The sequence below is a fragment of the Columba livia genome, chromosome 5, assembly GCF_036013475.1.
Source record: "Columba livia isolate bColLiv1 breed racing homer chromosome 5, bColLiv1.pat.W.v2, whole genome shotgun sequence".
Taxonomy (NCBI): Eukaryota; Metazoa; Chordata; class Aves; order Columbiformes; family Columbidae; genus Columba; species Columba livia.
The window spans coordinates 32,219,672-32,242,441 of NC_088606.1; the positions used below are offsets into that span (position 1 = coordinate 32,219,672).

At 39.1% G+C, this 22,770-nt stretch overlaps 1 protein-coding gene across 1 annotated transcript; it reads left to right on the plus strand.

The window, feature by feature from the left end:
* The first annotated feature begins 15,002 nt into the window (after positions 1–15,002).
* NYNRIN (NYN domain and retroviral integrase containing) lies at positions 15,003–21,091 on the plus strand. Its single transcript, XM_065064174.1, has 2 exons — positions 15,003–15,170; positions 16,693–21,091. Exon 2 carries the CDS (start codon positions 16,855–16,857, stop codon positions 20,542–20,544), a length of 3,690 nt encoding a protein of 1,229 aa, XP_064920246.1. The 5' UTR covers positions 15,003–15,170; positions 16,693–16,854; the 3' UTR covers positions 20,545–21,091.
* The last annotated feature ends 1,679 nt before the right edge of the window (positions 21,092–22,770 follow it).

Below are 22,770 nucleotides of genomic sequence, written 5' to 3' on the forward strand. Positions count from 1 at the left end.
AATGAGTGATAAGAAGTTAGTTCTTCTCAGGAGATGATAAGAGAGGTAACTTAGCTACCACACCATTTAACAGAGTAACAGAGGATTGTGGAAAAAAAGAGTTTAAATATTACCTCTCTTTGAAATGAAATTAAGGACAATAATATGAGAGTTTAGCTTAAAATTGTCAAGATGCTAAAAATATTTTACTTATTTTTTTCAGATTGGTTTTGAACTGTCAGCATACAATCAGGTCATATATGCAAGCTTTTCTTCAACCAGGGGTGTTAAGAAAAGCACGTTTCTCAAGGAAAGCCAAAAGCCTTTCATAATCATGGGTCTCCAGCAACCAGAATTTTAAGACATGTAGAAAATACCTTGAAACCAGTAACATTATTACAAGAATTAATGACACTGTTATTTTCCCCCCTTAGTAACAGACTTCTATTATGTGTTGTAAGGGAAACTGGTGATGTCAGACCTGGACAGCACAGATGGATTCAGTAAAACGCCTGTAGACATGTGCAGCTCTCATTACTTCCATGTGGATCAGCTTGTAGGACCTACAAAGCACTCCTGAATACAGGTTAACATCTATGTTTATTTTGTTATTAATTAGCAGACCAACTAAGATAGGTCTGTGACAATAAGTATGAAAAAAGTTATGTATTGTAATAATTTTGCTTTTATAAGTAACTCCAGAAGTTCTCACAGTGGCCAAAGTTAAATAAAAGAATATTCAGAATAATTCTATTTTTTTTTAAATTTATTTATATGTACATGTCACTGTTTTACATGTAAGCACACTGGTTTTGTCTCATCATTCTGAAAAGATAGAATTGCTTGATTTGCAGTCTGGATAACTTGTTTTAAAAAGAAATAAATTTGGTTTTTAAAATAAAAGAGAGCTCAGGCATTAAAAAAGGTGGAGACATTAAAGTCCCAACGTTATAACAGGAAAGGCAGAGGTTGCCCCTTGCTGAAGCTGGTGGGAGACACATCTGAGATTTTTCTGTTCTGCTTTGGAGCTGTAGTTCAGAGATTCTTGAGATACTGCTCTGTGTTTTAATACTTAATACAAATATAAAGAGTAAAGCAAAATGTGAGCTGAATAGGGCCGTTAATCTTTTTATGTGTGAAGAAAGAGTCAACTTCTAACTGTACTTTTTATTATAAAATACAGTCAGAAGTCCAGAAGATTCTGAAATAAAGTCTACTTTGACACCCTGCTAATAGCTGTTCCAATTGAAAATTTTCTTGTGCCAGCACACCATAGCCCAGCTGATACAAACGATAAATGCTTCCTATTTTCTTAAATTGATTTCCAGCCTCTGGCTTTTTTGCTATGCAAAAGCTGCTGTCCTAGAAGGGTTCATGGAATCCTTTTAGAGGCTGGGTATGCTTGCATTAATTTCCTCCATACATTTTTTTGTGAATTAAGCCTGGCATAATTGTGACTGTTCCCTTTTGATCAAATATTCTGGACAAGGACTGCAGTTCATTTACTACCTCTCAAGTAACCATGTCGAAGTGCATTAGAGAGCCTGATGTCTGAGGAGGTGTTGCTACTATCTGCACTAAGCAGGCACATTTGCAAATTCATGAGCTCTTTTTAAAATTCATGATCCAACCTCTGCCCAGTTTTTCATTTTGTTTTCTACAATAGAATATTCAGAACATTCAGTTGTCTTTTTCTTCTTCTCAAAGCACATTACTGCATCTTTTAAAATATAAAGCTAACAATAAAAATAAACCAAGTATATAAATACAAGGTAAAACTAGCATATGTGAATTATGGCCTTCCTCCTTAGCCAGAATTCTTTCTTCATTCAATGCATTTCCAGCTGAAATCATGCTGATGAAATTCATCAGCTTTCAGTTACCTGTTTGTTTAGGTTTTGGTTGGTTGGTTGGTTGGTTTTTTTTGTTTTGTTTTTGTTTGTTTTGTTTTTAATAGCAAATTATCCAGCTCCGTTATATGTTCCAGTGACAAAGTATTTCTGCTCGTACATGGGAAGTGTACCTGATTGTGAATATATGATGATGACTAAAGGTGTGCATTTTTGTTCAGTCCCACTCCAGTGGCTGAGCATCTTGTCTGATAAATCCCATCTGGTTTTCACACTGGGGAGTTTTCCTGCAAACAGGAGAAGATTGTAAGGACAGCAACAATCACCAAGATAATTTATTGGACCATATACATGGACAATTTGTGAACACCACCAAAATGCTTTTTTATTCTATGCATATCCTATGCTACTCACATCATTAGAAAATGAAGCCAGAAATACAATTATTCCTCTCACCTATACAAGGCAATGTCCATAATAGAATATACTCTAGGGCTTGGATGGAATTCATTATATATTCATTTTTGACTCATTGCAAAATCCATCTTTGTAACTTAATGAACTTTGCAAAAGACAATAATACATATTTGTGGAAATGAGTACTAATGCTAATAAACTGAATTAATCTTTTATATATTGTCTACGATAGGCATTTGTATCAGGATACATAGAAAACAAAAACCAGAATGGTTTAAAAATTTGATAAGATAAAAAGCAACTTGATGAACTTCAGTACAACATATTCTGATTTTTTTCATTGTCACAGTTGACTGTCTTTAGTGTCACACTAGATTTTTTAGTTTCACTTAAAGTAAGATGTGAAGCAAATAAATAAAAGAGACGGCAAAGTTGTGGGAGAAACTATAGGAACTACCCCGTTCTCTTTAACCCAGCATTAAGTGAGTATAGCTGCAAAATATCAAAGAAAAAAAAAAGAGCAATGAGGCAGGGTTTTGAAATATCATTGACAGAGAAACATAAGAAAATTACACAAGCACCTTAAACATAGAAATTGCTAAAAAAAGTACATCCAAAGAGAAATCCCTACCAACTCCACCAGTTCCAAAGGGGGTGTTGCTTTTCTAAGACTGCAAATCTTGCATCAGTGAGACAATACTGTATCAGAAGAAGCTGCAAAATCTAAAACATCTTGTGTCCGAATGTTAATCGAATTGGATTTTTATAAATCTTAGAGATATATTTGGGATTTTATAACAAGTATCTTATTTTAAAAATAAGGCTGGAAAACGTTAAAAAATACATTTGTGTGTGTGTGTGTGTGTTGGAAAAAATCTTGATATATAAACCAAACAATTGATGTAAATGTAATTTTAAACAATTTTTTTTCAGGCTTTTTGGTCTTCTCCACAGGAAAAAAAGTGATTGGAGCTTTTATATTTTTACCACCTTACCCATTTGCATTTTGTATTTTCTATTTTAATGTATATGGTATTACTATGATAAAGGCCCAGTCCTACAGATGAGGTATGGACTGAATCAAAAAGTGCAGAGCCCTCTAACATTAAGAAGGAGAATCAGAAATGACCACAGCCTTGACTTGTATTGGTAGCAGAAGTTAATCTTTTATCCAGCCAATTTCCACACTTCACTACTTGTTAAACCCTCTTTTGGAGGAAGAAAAAAAGTCTCTTACAGTCTCCCATATCCTAACAGCTTTGAAGAATGATGTCCAGAGCAGGAGGATTTCCATTGCTCTGTGGAAACCTTACTGAAAAATTCATGGACCTTGCAGTTTTCATGGACAGCTGGCTATCAAGGAAATTCTCTGAAATTCTCTTGGATGTGGTTGCACAGTCTAAGCAAGTTTTTGTTAAACTCTGTGTTCCTGAACTGCCTGTGCCATGTGATGGGGGCATTTTCTGTTTGCCAGTTCTACATACACAGACCCCAGCAACGTTATAATGCAAATATCTAGCAGCATTGTATGGCTTTGCAAAAAGCCAAGGGCTGAAAGTATGTGAACTCCTACAGAACTTTCCTACTAGTCCTGCCCCAACTGTAACGGCAGGGAAGCTCATCAGGAACTATTCAGCTTGCATCATTTTGGCTACCCAGGCAGACAACCTGTTACAGTTGGTATGAGTGCACTACCTGTGCCGCAACTGGCTCAGAAACTGTTTCTTTATCCAAAAAGCACAACTAACTAACAGTAACTGAATGTCCTAGCACAACTGGGATGAGCCCAGCAAACATCTGGGCTTCAAGACTCTTCAGAGATCCTACCTCCCTCACGCTTTTCAAGAATTTGAGATAGATGTTGACCTAACACCTTGGGGCTATCAGTACAGATAATTGTGAGGAGGAGGACTGCAAGTGGAACCTGGAGCTAGGCAGTGGGAGTATGTCAGCATTTCTAAACTATTTCATGTCAGAAGATTTTTATTACTGCAATAAAAAATTACATTGGAAAAAAATAAAGTATTTTCCAATATTACTTACCCAATTAAAATAATAGGTGTTTCAAGGTGTTTTTGAAAAGATTTTAAAAGTTCACTGCAAGTGAGATGTTTTAGTTATCTAACAATAAGTGCTTTATAAGGCATGTGTGCAAAAAGAACAAAATTCCCCTGGCAATTATAAGAATCACCATTTTAGCAACATATGTTCAAGCTTTTATTCAAATGTAGTGTGATAACATTTTCATGCTGTCTAGCTGAATGAAATCTGCATTACAGTTATATCAAGTATTTGCTACTAAGGTGTAAAAGATTAGATTTCATATTGAATATTTTGCCACAATGAGCACACAATAAGATATCATAGCTTTGTCTCTATTACAAATGGTGGTAGGTGGTGCTGAGATAAATGCTGCTAAATTTGCATCCAGATTTGAACACAAATTAATGAAAATGAAGGAAAGCTTGGCTGTGGGTTTTGATTGGGATTTTTCTCAGCTTGAGAACAGGTCTTGACAACTGTCAAAATTCAGAAAACTTAAAAGCGATCCAGTTTTCAGATTTGTCAGAAGCGCTTATGGTCTCACACACCAGTGATGAACCTAAGACCGAATTCAAAGCAGTTTCTCTGAAGACAAAGAAATTATGCATAGAAAAACTGCTGTTGAAATTATCTGGAATACCCCAAGTGGAAACTACCCAGAGGATTCTGCACTGGAAGTATGGTATGAAGAATTTGACAGTCTGTGTATTATATATGGTAGATAAGGTGTTTAGAGTAAGACTTCCAATTGCCTCTTGGGTGAAAGAATATCCTAGGAAAGAAACAAAAAACAATTTCACAGAATCAAGTTTGAAAATGTTTGCAAATAAACAGCATGCAATTAATTAATTAGAAGCACACAGAAATCAAAATATTAATTTAGAATACCTTCAGCATTACTTGGCTTGTGTTTCAACTGATGGTTGAATTATATTTCTAAGTATTCAGAGACTGATTCCATTCATATAGCTTAAATGTTTTTTTCAGCCCAGGTTAGAAATTTCCAAGCCCTTGGGAATGAAGTAGGAAATTTAAGAGAATAGCTTTTCAGCCTCCTGGTACCTAAGGATGCAAGTCATTCTCCTTTTAAGCGTATCTATTTGCTGAATGTTTTATTCTTTCTGTTTTGCAAGATGCTATGATATCAAGTGAGTAATATTCATTTGAGTGACTGCAGCTGGTAAAAGATGTTTACTAGTGTGGAGGATTTCTTATCTGGAAAGGATTGCATGTAAAGAAATATTGTAATGACAATGATTGTTCTTGCTGAAGAACAGATTTTTAAATTAGTGTTCCATAGCATACCCTACTGATTTTGCTAAGGATGTCTTGCAGTTGTACTGCCTCCACTCTTGTTTTGAAAGCGGGTTTAGAAACTCAGATATCTGAGACGCAACAGAACATGTTTGGACTTTGCTTTTTCTTTCCCCTCCTCTTTGCTCTTCTCTCTGCAAAGTCAGGGAACAATATCCTCTTGCTAAGGGACAGTTTAATCTGAAGAGCACAAAATAATCAATGGTTTGCACAATGGTAGGAGCATTATTTCTCTCAGGATTGCACGAACAATGAAGAGAGAAGTCGAGAGAAGACAGTACTTTAAAAGTAAATTAGTGACATTTCATAGGATACTTTTTGGGGGGTTTTTTGTTTGTTTGTTTGTTTGTTTTTTCCCCAGCATGTAAATGCTCTACATTTCTGTAATATTGGTTCGTTTAAAGGTTTTCTAGTATAAAGCACTGACGACTTGTTCACTTTGTTTTTAAGTCAGGTATAAGTTTAGAGTACGTTGAATAATACTACTGGAGCGAGCCACACATTTTGGGAAAATACCATATATGCTTTCTCACACTGCTGTTTAAATGTACCTGTATGTTGTCTCGTAATATGCCAGTCACTGGCCTCAGTAGGAGAGACTTACAGAAATCAAGAGGAACATTGATGTATTTTGCTGGTTTATACTGTGGGAAAAGAGTTTACAAGGTGCTTTAAAATAATGAACTATGACAGTATTCAAATACTGCTCTCCAGACCTGCAGCACAAACACATTCATTTTGAGTCTTAGCTCTTTTATACTATAAAAGTAGACGTATTAAGAATGGCATTACTATACCACAGAGGTGTTCACAGTATGTAAAACAGATCACTGCGTAGACTACATGGTGATAATTGCATGGTTTGGTGTCTTAGGGGGCTTAAAAATGCCGTAAAGCCTAAATTAACTTGTCATGCTGAATCCCAGGCAAAATGCAAAGTTAATTTAATGGTCACGCAAGTTGAAATATGGTATGTGAATATACATCAAAAATCTTTCTTGCGTCTCCTGAAATTGCACAGGAGGAAAAACTCAGTTTCAGGGTCCTTCAGGTGGCGAAACACCAGCTTTTGGAAGTTCATCTGCTGGTGCAGAAAGGTGACCTTGAAGTTTCAGAGCCAACGCTTGCTGCCGAGTCAATTGTTGCCATTATGACACTTTGGCTGCAACTTGCAGCAATGTTGTAATATTGTCACTCTTGGCAGAATTCCCTATATTCATTAGTATGAGATAGCATATACAAAGCCTGTATAGTCAGTAAAGATGTAAAGGCTAGAAAAATGTAGGAAAACATGTTTAATTTGCTCAGTTCCCTGGGCTCATTAAATTGGTTCAGTGGCTGGATTTAAAATGACTGAACTGATATATCAGCCCCAAAATATTTTTATGTCAGAAACGGTAGCACTGTACTTTATAAATCAAATGCTGGATTCTCCTGTGACATACTGCCCTCTTGTGCATCAGTAGCTTTGTTACAGAGATAATCTAAGAGTGAAAAACCCACTTACAGCCTCCCAAAATGCAGGTCTGATATTGATATGAATACAAAAATTTGCAAAATGTTCCCCAGAGCATAAGAGACAGAAAGAATATGTAATAAACAGAAGTTCTTAGACTCTCTCTTGAACTCCTTTGACATTTTCTATTTTTAACCAGAACGAATAAGGCTTCTGCTTAGATAAATAGATAAATAAATAAATAAATAAATAAATAAATAAATAAATAAATAGATGTTGTCTTCTTTTCAGATAATACCAAACCAATGGGCAACCATGATATACTGACAGGTAAGGCCATTCGGAAGGATGTCAAAAGAATGGATAAATGAGCTGGCAGAAACCTCATAAAGTTTAGCAGAGACAAGTGCAAAATCCTGCTGGGAAACAATAAGCCCACACAATACTGCAGGCTGAAAACTGACCAGCTAGTACCAGCTTTACAGAAAAGATCTTAGGGGTCTTGAGGCATGACAAGGAGAAAGCTAGTCAATGATGTACTGATGCAGCAAAAATCCCCTGCCTATCAGGCACGAGTATAGCCAGCAGCTCTGGGGAAATGGTCCTGTGTCAGAAGTGCCATGTCCAGTTTGGGGCTCCTCAGGACAAGTACTGGTGGTGGGGGCTGGAGCGTATGATGGAGTAGCAACAGGCACTGGGCTTGTCCAGCCTGGAGAAGTGAAGGCCAAGAGGAGATCCTACTGCTGCTGGGAGGAACAGGAAGCAAACTGGACAGAGCTGAGGGAGGAAAAACTCCTTCAGAGATCAGCAAGGGACATACAGATTTTGCTGCAACCAGAGAAGACAGTGAGTAGTCTGGAATCAAACCTCGATCTTTTTAAAATTGTTTTCCTGTTTGGACCAGTCTTGTGCATGTTTCTGCATTTAAAATGTTATAAACACTAATTTACATTCTATGATAGCATGAAAATTTTGCGTTTAAAATCCCTTTTGGTTATCTTTTGAGAAAGCAGTACAAGGAGACTCTTCTCACCTTAGTGGTCCAGCAGAGTAGAAACACTTTCAGACCTGGGTTTCAATTCCTGTGTCAGAGATATTTGTTTTGTACAAAATCAAAAGTCTTCACCAAGAGCATCTGGGTTCTTGTAGATTTTTTTAGCCTGGCAGAAAACTCATTTTTCTGCTTGTAGGTCAATATAGAATCAAACTTTCCCAAGCAAGAGGAAAAAAAATATGAAGCTGGAATTTCCACATGCCAGTACGTATGCTGATCATTAAGTTCTGGGTGAAAGGCCGTCCTCTCTTTCACATTTATTGGACAGTTGATTCTCAGGAATGCTAACTACTACAAGTACCACAAATGAAATGAACTATACATCTCACTAATTAATGCAATTATAGGTGAGAGTTAGAGCTGTAGTTACTTATGTTTGGCAAGGATTAGTTTAACTCTGGCAAGCCCTGTGGCAGAAATAAGAGGACGTGAAAATTTCTGCATCTCAATTTAGTATGTCATGTTTCACAATAAGCATTTAAGCAGGCACATTAGACATTTACATCTTTTTGTGGCCATAGCCCCCAATGTAACAGTAACTTCTGGAAAGGACACTAGGGCTTTAGTGCTTTTGAAAAATGTTACACTTTCTTTGGATTTAAATTAGAAAAGTATGTGGTAATAAAAAATAAATCATACTTCCCTTATTTATGACAATGTTTGGCCCTTTTGCCTTTATGAGACAGGAAAAAATGCTAATACAGCTGTTCTACCATCAGTCATGTACCACATCTCTGTGAAAGTGCTAGGTAATTTATCGGAGCTTTCAGAAACATGACAGTACAGATTTCTTATATAATAATAATTCTACTCTGAAGAAACCTTTCTTGCCAACAGAATAAATGGTTATTTGGAGAGGAAAGAAAATATTTTCTATGTAAAAAATAATTGCTCAAAGTATATAGAGGAAAACTTTCTCCTACACATTATATACTATAAACAGCCATAAGAAACAGCAATGACAGTTTCCCAGGGACTCTGTTTTTACAGACTCATAAGTCATTTAATAGATAAATTCATTGTTAGTCTAGTATCTTACATCTGTAACAGCACAAGTCCTGTAAAATTAACATACAAATCATTACTTCCACACAGTCTTTTGTAAAAATGTCATTAAGGCAACAGTGCATACTGTGGTGATGTGGGATAACCACAAACAACAGTGGTCTTCCAAACTCTCACAATCTTTGCTAGCCAGAGCCATTGCACTCTACAGAAATTTCAACCGATGTGGAAACTTTTTTTATTTGCAAGGTCTACATCCATTTCATGAATCTGCCAAGCGCAAAAATATGTGTAATAAAAGTTGGAAAGCTGGTGGTTAAGGCGGGGTGCTTGTGAGGTTACCATCCCCAAAAGGAAAGAGAGGTTATGTGAAACCAGCAGGAGGTTAAAGTGTGTGACAGGTCCATGTCTGGACTCTGTGGTTAGGGAACCTAAAAGCTGGAAGCCTTGCACTCCAGCCATCTCCCTGGTTTTGATAGCAGAGTGACCAGACTCTGCCTGTCCCACAATACACCTGTAGCAAAAATGTTTTGAGTCCTCCAGAAGATAATTCACAGAGGAAGTCTTGCTTTCTGCTGTCTTTAAAAGAATCCTAGAGACAACAGCTTTCTAATTTAAAGATCTTAGTTAGATGCCTAGAATTTTACGAGCTGAACTTTACCAGTGTCTTAGCAAAATGAACTCTGAAAGTTCATGCAACCTTCCCCAGGCCCTGGTTTATTCCACTGTAAAATCAGTAGCATTCATCAAGAGGGATTGGTGGTAAATTAAATCCATTAACATAATTCCATCCAAAAGTTTTGAATCAGTGAATGTTATTTTCAGAAGCCACTTTAGCCACAATTTTGTTATTAGAAATAAACTCAGACATCTCCAGTGTGTTGCTCTTTTCCATGTTTAGCAGGGGATTTGTCACAAGTAATAATATTCAGTTTTAATCCATTTCAAGCTGTGCTTTGGGGAGAGCCAATGTGGAACAAAATAAAGATTGTAAGCCCAGGAGTAATAAAATAAATCTCTGAGGTTAGTGTCAAATTCTGACATGTAAGTTGATATATCTCCAGTAGAGCTGGAGATCACTGGGGATGAAATATTGAACAAAACCAAATAATAAAAGATGCCCTGGTATCTTAATTAAAAAAATACAAAACTTGTCTATTCACTTGAGTTAAACAAGAGATTTGTTATACTGCTGTAAAATAGTGAAAGCAAAGCTGACACTATTGTAGCTATTTTTAGTAAATTGTGTTATTATGCAAATACTGCCTTTATTTTATGCATCATATTTGGCCCAGATCTGCAAAAAACTGTGTCAGTGTTTAACCTTATCTTGTGTATAATGTCATGATGAGTTTTCTTGAGAATCAGAGCCACTGCACACAGCAGAATTTGTCTGTCCTGAAACTTTTCTACTTTTCTACGTATGATTCAGCAGCCTATTATACATCTACTACAGCAGTTGTCCTACATAGATATTATCTGGCCTGTGGAGTGAAATCAATTCAATAAGACTGAAGTAACTGTTAAAATCACCTTTTCTTCCCACAGAACACACGGCATTTTCAATTACAGAGCTTATTTACTGCCTGCTTTCTAAGCTACTTGTTCTGACTATTAGTAATCTTGTGGCAAGTGCACATTTCAGCTATATCAGGTTCCAAAATAGTGGTTTTTATTAAAACTTTCTATAGCTGCCAAATTACAGTGGGTATTTACAGATCATGAAACTAATTTAATGACCAGTTGCCTTGGTCCAGATGTACAAAAAGAAGCAGGAGTCAAGCTCAGAAAGCTAACGTGCACAAATAATTCCTGAGGATAAGAGGTCTACAACTCACTATAGCAGTATTTTAACAATTATAGAGTAAAATATCTCATCTTATACTGTGAAACTTGGTAAAATGTGAGAGAGACCTTTGTGTTTCGTTTCATGCAGCATGAGCAAAGGCAATGCAAACAAAATTTAAAGAATATGGATAAAGGATATGTAGCAGGGAGAACTTTGCTGATGTGAATACAGCCTAAATCTCCCTTGGAAAGTTTTTAAGTGCAATTTATCTTTTTATGGCAAAGAATGGTGATGATAACATGTTCTTTGAAGAAAATACACAAAGATTTAGAAGCCATTTTATTAGCTTACAGGTTTATCATTTGGGATGACATTTTAACCTTGTGAGGTGGGATATCCAGACCTATATCCTTCTATGACTTTGATTGCAAGGTAACAAATAATCAGATTTAAAATATATAAATATCCTAATTTAGCCTCTGTACTTAAATTATGCTGAACAAAATTGAACAATGCCCTTATCAAATCAAAGTTACTGTTGCAATCAAATTAAGTCCATCAGTAACACAGAATGAAGGAAGAAGGCAAACTGACTCATCAGTGAAGTTCAAAGCGGGAAATTACAGTATAGTTGTCTGGTTTTTAACATCTAAGCACTAACAAAGTGACTTTCTTTAGCTTTTTGAATTTGGACAGCAAGGCCATCTGAATTACTGTTTATGCAGTGACTTATAAAGAGTCCACATTCTGTTTAAATCCTCTGTTTTTATATGGAACGGCTTATAATTCCCACTTCCTTTTGTACGGTAGAATACTTTTAGGCAGACACACTTCTAGAGCTGAAGAAAACATAATCTGATTCACGATATTGTCTGCTAGATGGCAGGATAATATACATCTTATCACTTAAACACATTCATATGTTAATTATGCACATATTTTCAAAGAAAAACAAAGCATGCAGTCAGGAGACCTCATAGCAATAAAATACGGGGCGGGGGGGTGGGGAGAGAGAAAAAGAGAAAATAGAAAACTCTCTATTTTCTGGTCTTCCCATGATCAAAATAAAGAGTGCAGCTCAGTTCTGATGCCACTCAGTACCCGCTGTCAGTGACCTTTTGTCACTCTCAGTACCTTTCTTTCCCTATCCACTTCTTGATTCCATCATAATTGCTACCTTCAATCTTCTTTCTTTGGTGCTCTGCTAACCAAATAGAAACCAAATCTGTAGGTTTTCATTACCACTTTACCACTCAGTCTCTCCCTTCAAATAAATTCAGCAGAATTCGTAGCCTTATAACAAAATCCAGGGGAGACTGAGGGATTCAGTCAATTCAGAACAGTGTACAAGTTTTATCTAACCAAAATTGATATGGTCCAAAGTATTATATTAAAACAAAGATGACTTAGTAAGGTAGTTTTGATCCTTGCATTCCTTATCATTAGCTGTGGGGTGCACAACGTCAAAGGTCCTGTAATTTCCCATATGGTACTAGCTCGAATTATTACCCACTGTCTCCTACTTCATTTAGACTTCCTGTTTAACCATCAAATTGTGTTTGTATTGTCCTGCTAGCTTGCAAAATAGCTTTAAAACTGATGGACTAAGTGGAAACAGTCCCTGGGCAAAGCATATGTTTGGTTGTCTCTAGACAGACTTAAAAAATATTATTTTGACACCACAATTATATTTACTTCTTAAATGTGAGAAAATTGAAGTTCCCTATTATGCATACTGACATTATGGATGATTATAAACACGAAAAATACTGTAGACTCTGCTCAGGTAGGTCTGCTTCTTCCATAGTTTTGTTCCTCTGAAGTTCCAGTTCGCTTATGGCAGTTTCTGAGCCAGAATAAGACACCATCTGTAGTTTGTTTTCTGCTACTTTTTCTATATTCAATGGTCCTGAAACACAAAGAAGAGAAGGGTGACGCAGATGTACTGAACTTGTGGAACAGCGATAGCTCTCACTTAAAGGAACTGAATTAAAAGCTTTTTGTCAAGTACTTACTTCAATGAGTTTTAGAAAGAGAGGGAGTAATAGGATACTTTCCATTTCTCCAAGCACATTAAACCCTGTGATCAGGAACTCAGTTACTGCAAAAATTAGTCAGCTATCATGGTCCTAATTTATATGCCCTGAGGATTTTGTCTGAGCCTTTGGTCCTCTAAAAATAGACTATCAAGGCAAGCTTGGTGTCAGTCGAGACTGATCCCATCACTTCCCTTGAAACATATATTAAAAATCTGTTAGCCAACATCATCAGCAGTTTCGTTCTTTCATTGGTCATCAGCATCTTTTTTTCTTTTTAAAATGTATTCTGTAACACTATTTCTATGTGATATATGTAAGTAAATAATATTTCTTTGTTCTCTCATGCACTCAGACACTCATGAGGATTTAAAACCTTTGCAATATTTGTAGGTGTTTGGCAAGTCCTCCCTTATGCTTGTTCTGTATGACACTTCACAGTATCACAGTATCACAGTATGTTTGGGATTGGAAGGGACCTCAAAAGATCATCTAGTCCAATCCCCCTGCTGGAGCAGGAACGCCTAGGTGAGGTCGCACAGGAACATGTTCAGGCGGGTTTTGAATGTCTCCAGAGAAGGAGACTCCACAACCTTCCTGGGCAGCCTGTTCCAGTGCTCTGTCACCCTCACTGAGAAGAGTTTTTTCTCAAATTTAAGCAGAACCTCTTGTGTTCCAGCTTGATCCCATTACCCCTTGTCCTATCATTGTTTGCCACCGAGAAGAGCCTGGCTCCATCCTCATGGCACTCACCCTTTATATATTTATAAACATTAATGAGGTCCCCCCTTAGTCTCCTCTTCTCCAAACTAAAGAGACCCAGCTCCCTCAGCCTTTCCTCATAAGGGAGGTGCTCCACTCCCTTAATCATCTTCGTTGCCCTACACTGGACCCTCTCCAGCAGTTCCCTGTCCTTCTTGAACTGAGGGGCCCAGAACTGGACACAATATTCTAGATGGGGTCTCACCAGGGTGGAGTAGAGGGGAAGGAGGACCTCTCTCGATCTACTAACCACCCCCCTTCTAATACACCCCAGGATGCCATTGGCCTTCCTGGCCACAAGGGCACAGTTGACATTTAGGCATTAGAACTTTATTCAATACAGCTGTTTTGTGGTGTGGTTTTGTTTTGTTTAGTTTTCTTTTATTCAAAGTAGATTTTATGTTGTTTCTCTGTTAAAAACTCAAAAAGACAACTTGAGTGTAGCTGATTTCCCAGAATAAATTCAACATGAGAATCAGCAAACTAATACCTTGTAACATAGACACTTTTTATTAACTTATCTATAGTTTATTGTAATTTTATTAGTTCCATTTATGACGGAGCTAAAATTATATTGATATCTGTACCACTGTACTTGTTTTGGCTGAGATAGGGTTAATTTTCTTCATCCTATGGAACTGTGTGTCTGGTTTGTGACCACAACAGTGTTGCTAACACAGAGATGTTTTAGCTATTGCTGAGCAATGCTTGTGGAGCATCAAGATCTTCTCTGTTTCTCTCACTGTCGCACCAGCGAGTGGGACACTGCAGTACATTATTTGGGTCTTTCTTTCAGAATCTGGCCTGGAAAAGTTCATGTCAGGGCACAGGATGTTGTAGGAAAATAGGAAATTAGGATTTTAGGCCTATATCAGTGTTATAAGCTGTGCTGCTAAGGCTGAAAGTCTCAGCTTGTCCCCTGTACAGTCCTTACCCAGAACCACGAGCGTGGTTACCTTATGCTTGCTTTGTACCTTTAGTTAAGACATTGATAAATACTATTCTTAGGGTTGCTGATTTCTATGCTAGACTGGTGAACTATGGATAACAAATGAGACAGGTGGAACTTCAAAAGAAGCTAGCCCTGCGACCCGATGACCTGTCGTTCTGTACTTGCCAAGAAAGAAGAAGTGGAACCTGCAGACCACTGGAACAGAAGGAACCTGAGGATATCGACAGTGATAGATATCGACAGTGATAGACAGTGATAGATTTCGTTTAGCTGCATAATACCTGTTAGAACCCTATATAATGACTAGTTATACTGCTGTATGATTGTCACTCTCTGAGGAGGTGACCCAACGCTGCTGTTCCTGTGAATCTTCTACAATAAATACTGCTCAGAGTAACCCACAAGAGTTCGAGTCTCTACCCAGCGCCTACCTACGACCTTTTTTTTCAGTTGGCACCCCACAGATGGGACTCTGCAGCATAAACTGAAACAACGGGACCTGGCCAGGGACAGGTGAGTTCGAGTCTCTCCTGTTCTCCCGATTTGTTTCTTTTCTTTATATTTTTATTAGAGTTCAAGTCTCTAAATATATTTACAAGGATGGGGGCTGGACCCTCAGTTCCTAAAAATACTCCTTTGGCTGAAATGATTTCAAATTGGGGAAGATTGTCAGGAACCGCAGGGTTGCACATAAAAAGATTAATTGCCCTCTGCCAAGATGATTGGCCTTTTATAAGCAGAGTGGCTGGGGCTTCCCTTGATGATCGGTGGCCGATTTATGGCTCATTTGAAGAAACTAAATTGCAGTCTCTCCGTAAAATCCTGGAGGACCGCCAGCCCCAACAAATGGACTATTTGTATTTGTGGTTTGACTATGCTGATATACGAAAACGAAAACAACTCCAGAAGAGCATGAATAAACACCAATTACTTGCTTATCTGGATGATGAAATAAGTGACAATTCTAAGCCCAAAACTGATTCACCTGCAGGTATTTTCCCTATGACTTTATCCTATGTGGCTAATCCTAGAGCTGGTCGTAGTAACGCTGGCAACCAGCCACTGCTTCTCGGGGTAACTACACATTACCCCTGGAAACCAGGTGATCTTTTACTCTGGCATGATAAAATGCCGCGACTCCGTGATGACGCGGAGCGATGTTCTAAAATAATTCGAACCATTGCCCGAGATTACTCTCCCAGCTGGAATGATATGCAAACACTTTTGTCCGAATTATTTACACATGAGGAGAAACAAAAGATCCTGGCCAAAGATAAAGAATTGGCTGAACAGATACAGGGACGTAATCCCTGGCCAGAACAAGATCCAAATTGGAACTTACATGAGGAGGACCAAAAAGCTACCTATTTAGTTGCAATTGATAATCTGATTGAAGCAATTCGAAAGTGTGATGAAAAAGTGACTAATTGGTCAAAAGTTACAGAGTGCCAACAGGCTCCTGATGAACACCCGGGAGGCTTTTGGCACCGCTTGAGAAAAGCTTTAATACAGTATGGAGGAATGACCGAAGATAATTTTCAGGAACCATTGGCTATTAGCATTTTTGTCAATCAGTCAGCCCCTGATATTCGAAAACATTTTCAAAAACATATGCCTGGCTGGCAAGCAGAGAATTTACAAAAAGTTCTCTCTGTTGCTAATTTTGTGTATAATGGCCGTACAGAAGAGCAACAACGTAAGCTACAATTAGAAAGGGAGGCTGAGCGCCTTCGGCAGGAGAAAGAACGTGAGGTCGAATGTAGACGGTATCGGAGAGAAAGACAGGAAGATATGAACTTACTAGCTGTAGCCATAGCTCAGGGGGTTTCTGCAACTCGGGGACGTGGGTATCCCCGAGGAGTCCGAGGGGTATTCCGAGCTCGCTTCCCTCGGGGCCGGGGACTCCTCGGCAGAGGAATCGGGATGGGAAGTTCCTTTCCACCCATGGGGGGTTCTTTCCCTGTTACAAACCCTGCTGTTACCAACCCTACGAATGACGCAATGCAATTAACCTGTTTTTGGTGTGGTAATTTAGGACACATGCAACGTGAATGCCCGTTGCGACCCCAATATCAACCAGGAGCTACTCTACCTGCACCTGCTGCCACTGCTGGTAGTCAACTTGGTGGTATTACTGACACCCCTTCTGCTCCGCCGCCTCCATATCGTCGTAGCTACTCTCAGTAAGCATTGCATAATGACCTTAGAAATTTCCTCTACAGGCCATGTCTTAGCTGATGTTAATGGAAAATCAGTCTCTTTCTTAGTAGATACTGGGGCTACACTCTCGCTTCTCAACTTTGATGTGCCACAAACATCGCAGGAAATGATTGCTATCAAGGGTGTTACAGGCTCTGTGCTTAACCATGCTCTCTCTAAACCACTCCCTGTTACTTTAGGCGATAAAGTTACATGGGCTCGCTTTATTGTTGCACCGGGGGCACCGACTTCTTTGCTGGGACGAGATCTCTTACAAGAGTTTGGTACTCAATTGACCTATGGTAAAGGTAAAGCTAAATTGATTTTTATTGGAAGTGTTTTCACTCTAGATCATACTCCGAAGAAAGAAGTGGCCATTCCCTGGGAATTGCGGAATGTCCCTTCTGGACTTTGGAGTCGTACAACTAAAGATATTGGTCTTTTGAAGTCTGCGCTGCCGGTTGTTATTAAAACTAAAGGTGGTCCCCCTCCTGCTATTAAGCAATATCCAATACCAGCTGTTGCATTACCGAGTTTGCGAAAACAAATTCAAACCTTTCTCGATGAAGGGATTCTAAAACCTATTATGAGTCCATTTAATACCCCAATTCTTCCAGTTAGTAAAAATCGACTAGATGAGGATGGAGATCCTGAGTACCGTTTTGTACAAGATTTACGGGCTATCAACGATTATGTTGAAGCTCCGCACCCAGTTGTACCAGATCCAAGTTTAATTTTAACCGAAATTCCATCTTGGGCGCACTGGTACACTGTTTTAGATCTGACAGGAGCTTTCTTTAGCATACCTGTAGCAGAAGAAAGCCAACCTTTGTTTGCCTTCACTTGGGAAGGTCGCCAATTGACTTGGACTCGGCTCCCTCAAGGCTTTACTGCTTCCCCTACCTTGTTTTCGCAAATTCTCAAATATGATCTCCAAGATATTGAATTGCCAAACAAATCTGCACTGATTCAATATGTTGATGATTTGCTTGTTGCTAGCCGAACTCGGGAGGCCTGTGCAATTGATACAGAGCACCTTTGCATTCGACTATATCATAAGGGTCATCGTGCCTCATTAGCTAAGTTACAATTCTGTGAACCAGAGGTAAAATATTTGGGCTTTGTTTTAGCAGGAGGGGTTCGAAAGATTGATCCCGACAGAATCAACGCTATTCTTCAAATTACACCACCTGTTACTAAAAAACAAATGAGAGCTTTCCTTGGCCAAGCTGGGTTCTGTCGACCATGGATTTTAGGGTTTAGCGAACTAGCTAGACCACTTATTGAAACTACAAAGGACAAAGCTCCAGAGCCAATTGTCTGGACGCCAGAATTGTCCGATGCCTTTGCATCTTTGAAGCAAGCCTTAGTCACAGCCCCAGCTTTAGGCCTGCCAAATTACACTAAACCTTTCACTTTGTATGCTACCGAGAAGGGTGGCATTGCAAAGGGGGTCCTAGTACAACCTCATGGACCCTATGAAAGACCTGTGGGTTATTATTCAGTTGCTCTTGACCCAGTTATCAAAGGGTCGCCACATTGCCTTAGATCAGTAGCAGCAGCTGCGGAATTAGTGGAAAAAGTTCGCCCACTTGTTCTGGGTCACAAATTGATTGTTGCCGTGCCTCATGAAGTTGAACTTTTACTAACCCGATATGCTACCAAGTCTCTCTCACCGCAGCGCACACATCGATACGAAGCCATCCTGTTACTGACTGATAATATCTCTTTAAAACGGTCAAAACCCTTAAACCCATCTACCCTTCTACCTGAGGTGCACCTTTCCAATGACCCACACGACTGTGTGCAATTTGTCACCACTTATTCTAAAACCAGAGAAGATTTGCAAGATGTTCCTCTCGCCCACCCGGACCTTAACCTGTTCACAGATGGATCAAGTTACTATCTGCATGGTAAGCGTTTTACTGGTTTTGCTGTTGCCACTGAAAATCGCGTACTTTTTGCTGAACCTCTCTCTCCAGCACTTGGAGCACAAGCCGCAGAACTAATTGCCTTGACTTGTGCTGCAACGTTTGCTAAAGGTCTCCGAGTTAATATCTATACAGACTCTAAGTACGCTTTTGGCATTTGTCATTCTGTTGGCGCACTTTGGAAAGAACGCGTTTTTTTGACCTCCGCCGGTCGTACTATTGCTCATGGACAATTAATTCATGATTTGCTGCTCGCTATCCAGGAACCACGAGAAATTGCTGTTATTTACATTCCTGCTCATACTAAATGCCTTGATTCTTTCGCTCATGGCAACGCCTTGGCCGACTCCGCGGCGAGAGCGGCAGCAGTCCACGATGCATCTCCTGCTACAACTGTGGTTGCTACCCTTCTTCCTTTTCCCGTTGGTCCTGCCCTTTATGATGAACTGGATGAAGAAGAGCTCAACAAATGGAAACGCTGGGAAGCAACGCAACAGGACGGCATCTGGAAACTAGGTGATAAACCCTTATTGCCTATGAGGTATGTCCTTCCTCTAACTCGCTGGATTCACGATCGTACTCATGGGGGGCCTGAAGCTGTAGCTTCTAAAATCCAACAGTTGTGGGCAGCGCCTGGAGTTTACAGTGCTGCGAAACGCCTGACTGACTCTTGTACTCTTTGCAAGAAATATGGGGTCACAAAGGTCACAACAGTCCCTGGCAAGCAGCCGCCTGCTTACTTTCCTTTCCAGAAACTGCAAATTGATTTCGCAGAACTCCCCCCTTCTATGGGATATAAGTACATTCTTGTTATTGTTGATCAACTTTCGCACTGGGTGGAAGCCTTTCCTACTCGCAAGAACGATTCGAAAATTGTGGTTAAGACCCTGCTTCGTGATATCATTCCGAGGTACGGTATCCCTGAAATTATTGATTCTGATAGGGGACCGCACTTTACTGCTGCTGTTCTAATGCAAGTTTATGTTGCTCTTGATATACAGGCTGCCTTTCACACGCCCTACCATCCACAATCTTCTGGTCAGGTAGAGCGGATGAATCGCACTATTAAAGATCGTTTGGCAAAAGTCACTGCAGACACAGGTCTCAAATGGCCTAAAGCATTACCGCTTGTTTTATGGGATCTTCGTACAACTCCTCATGCTACTACTAAACTCAGCCCTGCTGAAGTTTTGTTCGGGCGAGTTTTGGCAGTTCCGTTTACCTTTATGTCTGCCAAAACTGCCCTCCTGGAAGGGGACGAGGCAGTAACGCAGTACTTGCTCTATCTGCAAAACAGTTTTACTCAGATCAGAAATTATATGCATTGGTATCAAGGAGTGACACCAGAAATTCAAGAATTGCGTAACCTATCTCAGATTGTTTTACAGAATCGAATGGCTTTAGACATCCTGTTAGCTTTGCAAGGAGGCGTCTGTACCATGCTAAACTCCAGTTGCTGTATGTATATCGATCAGAGTAAGCAATTGATAAGTGAAGTGGATAAAATCTGGAAAGTTAGTCATGTTATGCAGCAAATTCAACGAGATGACGCTAACTGGGGTGTCGCAGACCTGTGGCAATGGATGACTTCCTGGTTTCCTGATCTCGGAACGTTAGTGAAGAAGATTTTGATGATTGTCATTGTCATTGTAATTGTCTTTGTGATCATTTTTGTTTTGATTCATTGTATGTCAATGTTTTGTAATTGTTGCTGTAATCTCTTGAATCAACAGAAGCTTTATTATCGTTATCAGTAAATTGGGAAATTTTAAAGAGAAAATGGGGGACTGTTGTAGGAAAATAGGAAATTAGGATTTTAGGCCTATATCAGTGTTATAAGCTGTGCTGCTAAGGCTGAAAGTCTCAGCTTGTCCCCTGTACAGTCCTTACCCAGAACCACGAGCGTGGTTACCTTATGCTTGCTTTGTACCTTTAGTTAAGACATTGATAAATACTATTCTTAGGGTTGCTGATTTCTATGCTAGACTGGTGAACTATGGATAACAAATGAGACAGGTGGAACTTCAAAAGAAGCTAGCCCTGCGACTGATGACCTGTCGTTCTGTACTTGCCAAGAAAGAAGAAGTGGAACCTGCAGACCACTGGAACGGAAGGAACCTGAGGATATCGACAGTGATAGATATCGACAGTGATAGACAGTGATAGATTTCGTTTAGTTGCATAATACCTGTTAGAACCCTATATAATGACTAGTTATACTGCTGTATGATTGTCACTCTCTGAGGAGGTGACCCAACGCTGCTGTTCCTGTGAATCTTCTACAATAAATACTGCTCAGAGTAACCCACAAGAGTTCGAGTCTCTACCCAGCGCCTACCTACGACCTTTTTTTTCACAGGAGGCACAGTTTACAGCTAGGAGATGGCCCTGTCTCTTCTTAGATAAATAAAGCCTCCTGAGTGAAACTGATGCAAACTACACAAGCATGAAGTTCTTGTGTTTCCTTCCATTTCAAAGTCAAAGAGGTCAGTTTGAGCCATCTGCTCGGCGTACATCAGAATAAAGGACAAAGAACTCTCCCTCTGCTGGGATGTGCATCTGCATCTGCAGGCCCCTTTTCTGTTTGGCTTCTCTTGTCATAAGTAAACCTCTACCCCTGGTAAAGCACAGTGAAGAACAAATATACACATAGACAGGGTGCAGCCGCTCCCAGGAGGCTGAACTCTCTGGTGTTACATTCTCACTGAACATGCTGTCAACTGTGAAAACCCTGTTTCTCTTCTTTCCCAGTTTATATGAGCCACATGTGACCTATATTTGTCTAACTTTCTGCTGCTTTGTTCTAGAGCTCACTACTGCATCTATTGACAGTTCATAAAGATGATACTGCTTATGTGTAGGAAAGCTAACAGTACACTGCCTCTTATAACAAGTTCTCACCCTCCAAATGCCCAAGCTCTTGCTTACCGCAGACATCTTTTATGTTGGGTCAAAGACATACAGAAGCAACCTGAGTTCTAGGTAGGGGCAAGTATCTGGCTATAAGATCTCAACTGAATGACTGGAACATGAACTAGGAATGGAATCAATGCTACCACTGGCCTAAATGTCCAAAGTTAGAATATTAGTGTTAGTCTAAGAAGTATCACACTGGCGCATGCAAGATTGCACAGTAAATGCAGGAGCTTTCATTTGTATTTAGGTTATAACTGTGTAACGACAGCGAACTCCTCTCTTAACAGTAATTTCCTGTTTTCAGTAGATGGGAAAATGTAATATTTTATGAGTTAATAAATGTTGAAATTTTTATTTGTGACATTGTACTTTTTTTTTTTTTTTCACAGAGAGCACAACCTAAAATGTTGCATTACCAAGGAAAAGTGATAAAAAGGCAAACATTTACCTGCCACAGAAAGTCCTGATATCACAGAGAATTCAACAAAAATTTTATTTGTAAAGGAGAGCAACTAGATGATGACAGCTATGATGTCAAAGTAACTTTTTCTAGTCTTACTGAAGTTTTGCTCACAAAGTTGTTCTCTTTGGATTTGATCCAGCTCATGTTGGTAAATTCCACTGTTCCTACTTGGTGGGAGAAATCTCTCCTGTTTAGCATTAAGTGATGGTGGCATTAGATGTATTAGATGTTTGCATGCCCCTTAGTTGTCAAAGTCCAGTACAAAATTGCCATTTGCATTCACTGAGGACCTACTCAGCTGCTAAGTTGGCTTTCTCCTACTTGGCCTGCCTGTAAAGTCAGTATAATTGACAGTTGAAAGCAGTTGCTAATCGTTACCTGATCTGAATGACCAGATTGCACTGGCTGCTTTGAGAGATACTTTCATACCAATGACATGTATTCTAACTATTTTAATTACTGACTCTTCAGGAAAAAAAAAAAGGCAGAAGAATGATTTCATTATTTTCTATCATTTTCATCTGTTTTTGGTGAGGATGAAAGGATAAGTCTCTTTGGCAATGACATCCACAAAGTGGGTTCATGTTTGTGAATCTTGAATTGG